Below are 8,752 nucleotides of genomic sequence, written 5' to 3' on the forward strand. Positions count from 1 at the left end.
GAAATGCCAAAATGCCTGAAGTCCAGTGTCAAGTACCCACAGTCAGTGATGGTCTGGGGTGCCGTGTCAGCTGCTGGTGTTGGTCCACTGTGTTTTATCAAGGGCAGGGTCAATGCAGCTAGCTATCAGGAGATTTTGGAGCACTTCATGCTTCCATCTGATGAAAAACTTTATGAAAATGAAGATTTCATTTTTCAGCACGACCTGGCACCTGCTCACAGTGCCAAAACCCCTGGTAAATGGTTTACTGACCATGGTATTACTGTGCTCAATTGGCCTGCCAACTCTTCTGACCTGAACCCCATCGAGAATCTGTGGGATATTGTGAAGAGAAAGTTGAGAGACGCAAGACCCAACACTCTGGATGAGCTTAAGGCCGCTATCGAAGCATCCTGGGCCTCCATAACACCTCAGCAGTGCCACAGGCTGATTGCCTCCATGCCACGCCGCATTGAAGCAGTCATTTCTGCAAAAGGATTCCCGACCAAGTATTGAGTGCATAACTGAACAATTATTTGAAGGAATTATAAGAATAAGAATAAGAATTATTTGGACTTTTTTTGTATTAAAAACACTTATTTTATTGGTCGGATGAAATATGCTAATTTTCTGAAATAGGAATTTTGGGTTTTCAAGAGCTGTATGCCAAAATCATCAGTATTAAAACAATAAAAGACCTGAAATATTTCAGTTGGTGTGCAATGAATCTAAAATATATGAAAGTTTAATTTTTATCATTACATTATGGAAAATGAACTTTATCACAATATGCTAATTTTTTGAGAAGGACCTGTATTGCATGTTTTCTGGCTGGGTGTTGGGCTCATGAACCCTAATTGAGTTGTCTATATTGATTTCAGCAAATCAGTTTGGGCAAATGCAATGTTAGGAAAGAGAATTGCCGCTAATGCGTCCCGGTCGTTGTGAAGCAGGAGAGACCTCTGCCGGGATTCGGCTTTCGCAAACGGATATGTTCGCAAACAATGATTTGTCCGAAAAAATCACTTAAGAGTTTGACATACACACACACCCATACCTATATATATATATAAATATGGTCCCTCATATTCTGGTGAGTATACGCAAAATCCCTTAAAAGGTGGTCAGACGCTATATCTCTGTGTATACCCTAGACTATATTAAATCCTTAAATCTCTTCTTCTACTTCCTTTATGTCCTCCATCCTTTCTCTGTTGATTAGGCCTGAAACATGGCTGTGATTGGGGCAAGCGGGTTAATCACGTTTGACTCTTATCCTTTAATTGATGACTTAATGTGATGCAAAAGAGGATTAGCAGTGACCTAGTTAAATTCGGCAAAAAAGTGCAGCCCTTTAAAAAGCATACACCTCCCCTTAATCTTATTCTCTGGTTCCCAGTCATGATCACTTGACCCCCATGCGTCCACCATATGCTATGGAAATTATTCAAAGAACACGTCCCACTTCACATCCTATCCTCTGTCGTTTGAGTAGTGTCTCATTACAAATTTCCAACCATTAACTGAGTTCAAGATAGCAATTTACACTTATTGTGGAACAGTTTACCCAACTCTTACCTTTCTCAAAACCCTTTGTACAACCGTGTCTTCCTCCACAGGCTCAATTGCACAAGCCTGAAAATGTAATCCTGTTATCCTTAATTATTACACAAGCTGCGTCCAGCCGTTCTTTTAGATGACCTTTGACGTTAACCCATTCTTCCAGGAGACTTCCTTTGACAGCGCTAATCTAACCTGTGTTGCTAAAAGCCCATGTTAAGCTGTCTTATCTTGTGTCCTGTACTGCCCTTAAGCCTTCTCGTTAACCAAAGGCCAGGAAAGTCCTGATGCTTTAACGCACAAGCTACTCTTTCACCCCGCTATCCCATGTTGTGATGTCTTGGAAGATTTAGCGGCTGACAGGGTGGTTAGTGCATAGCCCCGTGCCAGTCATAGCAACTGTGGAAGCAGACTTAACCATTGATCCCTGCAAAGATCTTTTCCTCACGCATGCTTTCTGAGGACAGCTCAGTTCGGCCTGAAGTGCAGCCATGTCGGATTGGCATGACGCTGGCTGCTCCGGGCCAAGAGTGTGTCCTCTAGCGGTTCACAATGTGAATCTGACTTATGAAGAGTCATTGACTTCAACAATTCAAGACAGGATTTTTACATAACCTCTAATGATTTCAGGAACGGAGCCCTTTTTTATTTATTTGTCTTGTGGATCGAACACAAAGCGCAGAATCACACGTCCACCATGCTTCACACAAACAGGCTCTTCAGTCTCGCCTCTGTTAATCCCACCTTATTTACATATTCAGTCTGTTTTTTTTTTGTCTCTTTGCTGCTACTCTTCACCTGGCAAGCAGGGGGGATTTTAGCATCCCTATGCATGCGGTCCCATTGTCCGCAGGCAGATGCCCTTTTGCCCCTGTGCCAACTTGGCAAGGTGAGGAGGGCACCAAGGGAGTGTTGCTGCTGTCAGCTTCACTGTCTCTCTTTTGTCTCCGTGTATTCTGTAGTGGTTTTCACTCCCAGCGTGAGAAAGATCAAAAACCGATCCAATTCACCCCCTCGCATCCACTGGCTCACTGTCATAAATCATTTCATGAATTGTCATTGTATTGTCTCTTTCACTCATAAGAAATAAGTTGCTCATAGTTCATTGCTGATACTAAGCAATATCCTTCATTTTTTCCACGACAGGACACAACGACAATTGAGAAGATGTCACACTTATTGGAAGACATGTAAGTATCAAAACTTGCAGCATCATTTGAGTCATTTAACAATAATGTAATGCCATCTACACCCTCATTACATGGAGATCAGGGCTACTTGTTACAGCTCAACTGTAAAAAATCTTACTGGCCTCAAACCCAAAACCTTAAATACTTTTATTCAGCAAAGAAGCATTACATTAATCAAAAGTGTCAATATAAATAAATATTTTATATTGTTACAAAAGATTTCCGTTACACTTTAGTTTAGGGTCCAATTCTCACTATTATCTAGTTGCTTATTAGCATGCATAAAAAGTAGCTAGGATATTGGCTGTTTATTAGTATTTATAAAGCACATATTAATGTCTTATTCTGCATGACCATATACTACATCCCTTAATCCTTCCCAATACCTAAACTTAACTACTACTTTACTATTAATAAGCAGTAATTAGCTTAAAAAGTACAAGTTTTCTTTGAGCATCAGCATACTAAAATGATTTCTGACCATAACACTGAAAAATGAAGTAATGGCTGCTAAAATAGAAAACTGTTATTTTAAATTGTAATCCACCCATCAACTAAATGTTGACTTGGTGATCTTAAGAGAATTTGTTCAAAAACATTACTGACCTTGAACTTTTGAACAGTACACTTGTTTCAAAAAGAAAATTCAGAATTAGTTTTGTATTTCATAATTGTTTTACTGTTTAAATGGAACTGAAAACCTCTAATGTGCAATTAATAGCAGGTTCCATAATGTAACGTGACAACACGCCCCACTATTAGCCACAATGGATCAATTTGTGTTCTATAAATCATATCTTTCTTCCACTACCATAACTTTAATAGCTTTTTCTATCTAAGATGTTTAGGTTATGTGTCTATATAGAAATTAATTTTCAAAACGTAAACCTACAATGACTAATATTCACTTGAGTAAAATGTGTGACAACTAGCCCCAGTCTCTCCTAAAGCTCTTAGCTTCTCTCTATAGTTCATATTTCAAGGGTGATATTATTTCACATGAACTTATGATGCATACTTTAATTTATTCCGCTCTCCCAGTGGACCGCGGCGGTCGTGGCAGCAAGCAATGGCTGAGGTGTTTGGCACTCGCTGGAAGATCCTGTGGTTCCTGCCGTTCAGGAGCAGACAGCCTCTAAGGCTCAACCTGACCTCACGCTCTCATGTGTAGACAGACAGACAGAGACACACACACACATCTCTTCAGTGGGAAAGGTTAGCCTCCGACCCCAGCCCCCCCTCTCCCCGCCCCCTTGTCTTCAGCAAAACACTCTCCACAATAGATACAACTGGATCAAACTTCTTCAGGTTCTACATTACATATGAAAATAATCTGATACATAGAATGTTCATATAGAATGAAGGTGAAGTTGAAAATAACAGTGTCAAATATGTAGTCTTTTTCTGTTTTGACTGCACATGCTGGGTCAGGGTTTCAGGGTACTGGGTATTACAAGGGAATTGTTGATTGTGAGGCTCTGTTGTCTCCAGGGTAACCCTTATTTGTTGAGCCCTCGGCCCAGTCCTCTCCCCCAGGTCTGGATCACGTGAGCACTTGTCATGCGAGTGGGCTGAGATTGTCTGGTTTTATGGCACTGAGGGTTGATGGCTCTCGAGGTGAGTCATGACCTCTTGCATGGGTGAAAGACACTGCTGAAGTTTCGCTTAACAATGCTCACATACACACAAGTACACAAACACGGTTTATGATACCTTTTACTATAACGCACATAATTACGCATTCCTCTGCACCAAGCACTGCTAATGCCTCTGCTGAGCGTTTTTGACTACTATAACTGTATTTGATCAAGGTTTTTTTTTTCTTTGTTAATGTTGTTGTGCCTTTTAAAATACATATGTTTTTAACTCATTTGTGTCTGATTACACATTTATTTTTATAACAAGTCACACAGTGGAAACCGTTTTTTTTTTTTTTTTTTGAGGAGGAGCTATTAAACTAAAAATAATAATAATATCCAATGATTTAAATCCATATTTGAAAATTATATTTTAAATGACGCGTCGAAAAAAAAAGTTAAAATGTTCTAAATTAAATTCACTAAAAAAGGATTAAACATGATTTATACTTTTAATTATTTTTGCCCGGATTTTACTGAAGGTTATTGCACAACACTATAAATGCATAGCTTGTCATTAAATTACCTTGTAACATTTGTACATGTTCCAAATCCAAACGCTGAAATCAAGTAGCAAATCGCCAATTGTCTGAAGTGCCTCTAAACATGCAGTTCTAAAATAACTTCCTAACCGTTAGGTGAACAAATACACTACTGTGTCTTTTTTTTGGTTCACAGTTTCATAAAAACACCATAATGATCCACAAGTACATCTGGGGTAAACACATTTATACTGACAAGTCATTCTAAATTAAACAATATTTTTCACCAAATGGTTATTTGTGCAATTGTTGGTTTTGAACAGTAGGCCTGAGTGAATATTGTCTGTTAAAGCTTGATAATTATGGTCTGTATGATTTTGCAATAGACACATTTTTCTGATGGTGATCTGGTAGCCCTTTCTATCTTAAATCTAGTTCTAGTTGAGATCCCATTCGAAAAGTTAAGTCTGGTTCACACGGGACGATTTTAAAATTGTCGGCCGATTTTCCAAACCTGAGAGACCCCACGCACGGCGATAAAAAATCACGGGTCTAACAGTTTTGGTCATACAGTGTGTGGTGCGCAGCCACACGGCAAAATCAACACATCACACACGAACCGATTTGACTCCCGAGCATTCCCAGGTCAGACGGAAAATCTTGCAAAATCCCTCGAGATCAAACGTGACTTCAATCATGGCGGATGATTGTAGTTTGTTTTTAACTGGAAAAAAAAAACGTAATCAAAAGAAAAGGCGATGGTCAAAGAAGTGGAGACAACGCGAGCATGGACGGTGTTTTGATTTTGTTTCCCGGTGCTTCCTCTGTGCCTCGTCACCTCGCTTTCTGATTGGCTACACACCACCACAGTCCACAGGCTGCGTGCTCGTTTTTCCCCGGGGGAAACCACACACGAGGAGAAATCGGGCCAAAAAAAAATCCAACATGTTGGATATCCCCGATTTGAGATCGGAGCGGTCCCGATGTCCATCCAAGAAGACGAGAGCACTCTTAACACACCACACACGCCAGGAATTTCCCATCAGATTATTTTACGATCATTGAAGCATATTTAAGATTGTCGGAAGGGGTAAATCGGGGCTAAAATCTGCCTAATTATCCTACCATGTGAACCAGGCTTTAGATTGAGAATATGCATTTAATTTAAACGAGCTCAAATGTACCACTATTATAACCTGAAGTAGTTACAATTAGAAGCTGAAAACATTTAGTTGAAGGTAACCACCACAACCAATTAATGTGTAGATTAAAGTGCTCAATATGTAAATTTAAATATTTATGTCTTTAAATGTGTTAAAATATCATTTATTGGGGTTTCTTCAAAGGTAGCATGTTTTTTACCGTAACTGGGTGATGACGTCATAAAAGGGAGTAGCAACCCATAGATTCCTTCTGTTTGTGGCTTGACTATGGACAATTTTGAACCAGTCAGGCGTGAGAGAGAGGAGGAAATTGCCAAAAATCATGGCCCTCAAAGAGTTAACAATGCTTGGTGAGAGGAAAATGAGTGGAGGGTTGGCCAGGTGTCATGGTGAGTAGCTAGAGCTAGCCTAGGTTAACCTGGTGCCAACCCGGGTAACATTAGGGAACAAGCCAAAGTCTTTACAAAATCTTGTCATCATGTAGAATAGCAAGGAGGGACAACGACTGAAGACATTATTTACTTACATGGTGTTCGTAGTCCTAATCAGAGCTGTAGAGATGCACACACTGCACAGGCACAATGGCGCTTTTGCTGGCATCTGCAGACAGAACACGATATTGCGTGTGCTAAATCGCAATTAGCGATGCTCATTGTCAGAAAGAAAAAAAGAGATCGATGTCCCTATCGCTGTGTTTGACAGGTGTTTGTGTGGGCTTTGCCACCCAATGGAATCAGCAGTGGAGAGTATGTGCTGCCGTGAGGTGAACGCGTTTTAGAGTTTAGTGGAGCAGCTCGACCCGCACCGCAACCGGTGTTCAGACGATTTGTGCTGCCTTGTCGAAAAATGCTACCCAAGCGCGAATCGATCACAGAGAATGTCGATTCATTCTCTATTGTTTCCATAATGGTGTAAATCTCACAATATTATGACCTCGTTATTTCATTTAAAATTTGTATGGGGAGCATATTTTGATATTTTAAATGTACTAGCAATTTTCACATTTTATATAACAAGTAAAAATGACATTATTGTATATTATTTAAAATACAATTATAATAAAATTCGAAGTTATGAGTACTGTATACTGTACTGTCTGTTTTTATTTTTAAAATGGTGTGAAAAGTAAAAATTATCATAAAAAAATCCATTAATCTGTTGGCCTCACGCAGCATCCTGGCTTTGTCGCTTGCTGCCTGAACCCATTTGTTTTGCGAATAGTTTACACTAATTTCAGGCAGAATCACTGTAATCTCATAGCCAGCACACACGAGTATGTTTACATTTAGGTTATTTCATTCATCAACACCATTTTTGCTTGCTGAGTTAGGTCTCCTCCAATATAACTGCTAGCCTACTTGCCGTTAGACTAACACTAACTCTAGGCTTGGAGTCCCTTTTATGACGTCACGCCCAGCCTAGTGGAAGGGAGAGGGAGTGTAAAAAGTACCAACTTTTCATATTATTTTCAGCATTTTGGTATAAAAAAACATACAAAACAATGGTGGGCGGTTCTTATCTTTGTTTAATTTAAGCACATTGCATTATCTTCGTGAAAAATTTAACCTGCAATGTACACTTTAATACAAGAGGTACCTACTTGAATATGTATTGTGAATATCATGCCTTTTAATTTTTTTATTTATCTTTTCCTGGTGTTTATTTTTTGAGTACATTTTGTGTCTTGTGATTTTACGGTAGGGGGGTCATATTATTGGTTATTAAAAACTGCTGAGTTTCTTCTATTTTAGAATTTCTGAGCACTGTTGCTGTTTCTTACATTTTTTTTAAGATTAGAATTATTTTTATTTTTTTGCTGTTAAACCAATGTTGTGAATTGTGTAAATATTTTCATCACTACCTAACTGTCACAATGGGGGAAGATATTGTGCAGGGGCTACTAGATTGATTCCATTACTTGATTCATATGACATTTATTTTATATTTAACATTACAGAACAACTGTAATATATTAACATCATATCAATTATTAAGAGAGCTTATAAAAGTGCAGTACTCACTGTAGCTTCATGTTTATAGGCTGTGTTTGTGTGTGTGAGCGTGAGTGCGTGTATGTGTCCTTTGTGAAGCAATAAGACCTGCTAGAATTTATTCACTATTAGTGTGTGCAGATATTTCACTGAACATTATTTTATTTTAATACACGATTCATAAATATTATAATATAAGCAAGCAGTAATCGCTGTCCTTTTGAGGATGACGACCATATTCAGGTTTATGATTGAATTATGTCAGTTATGGAGTTTATTTATCTGCTTATTTTTTGTGGAGTCAGTCATAATGTTTATTTTGTATGGGTCATGAGAGTTTGAAGCATATCAAATTATTTATGAAAGCATTTTTTTTAATAAATGGTGTTCTTTTACTTGATGTGCAGTTATTTTGGTTTGTGCTTTTTATCATATAAAAGTAAACCACTTTTCACACTCTTACTAGTTTATTTAATTTATCCACTAACAATGGTCTAACAGTTTTAAATTATTCAGACGTCTGTACAATATATCATGAACGACTGTCATTTCCTCCACAACATCTCATATTATGTTTTGTTTAATAACATTTGGTGAAACTTTTTTTTGGAATGAAATTTCATATTCCTTCGTCTTAATAGCTAACACACACGCATTTCACTGTATGTACACAAATAATATATTTGTTACAGTAATTCTAATTTTGACAAAACAAATTACTAACTCTAATTTCAGTACTATATGTATATA

At 38.2% G+C, this 8,752-nt stretch overlaps 1 protein-coding gene across 6 annotated transcripts in view; it reads left to right on the forward strand.

Moving 5' to 3' along the window:
* Positions 1-8,397, forward strand: part of zdhhc21 (zDHHC palmitoyltransferase 21) — a 34,022-nt gene extending 25,625 nt beyond the window's left edge. For 3 of the 6 annotated variants that reach the window (XR_013203704.1, XR_013203705.1, XR_013203706.1), the window contains 3 exons: positions 2,686-2,729; positions 3,771-5,313; positions 5,993-8,397. Coding sequence is in view for 3 of the 6 variants with exons in the window: in XM_077229626.1 (XP_077085741.1) it covers positions 2,686-2,729; positions 3,771-3,900 (174 nt within the window). In the remaining 3 variants the exon portion in view is untranslated. Of the gene's footprint in view, positions 1-2,685; positions 2,730-3,770 lie in introns of all 6 variants that reach the window. The other 3 variants (XM_077229626.1, XM_077229625.1, XM_077229628.1) reach the window with 1 other exon arrangement.
* The last annotated feature ends 355 nt before the right edge of the window (positions 8,398-8,752 follow it).

Source organism: Siphateles boraxobius, unplaced genomic scaffold, assembly GCF_051911475.1.
Source record: "Siphateles boraxobius isolate OS27281-9 unplaced genomic scaffold, OSU_SipBor_1 130, whole genome shotgun sequence".
Lineage (NCBI taxonomy): Eukaryota > Metazoa > Chordata > Actinopteri > Cypriniformes > Leuciscidae > Siphateles > Siphateles boraxobius.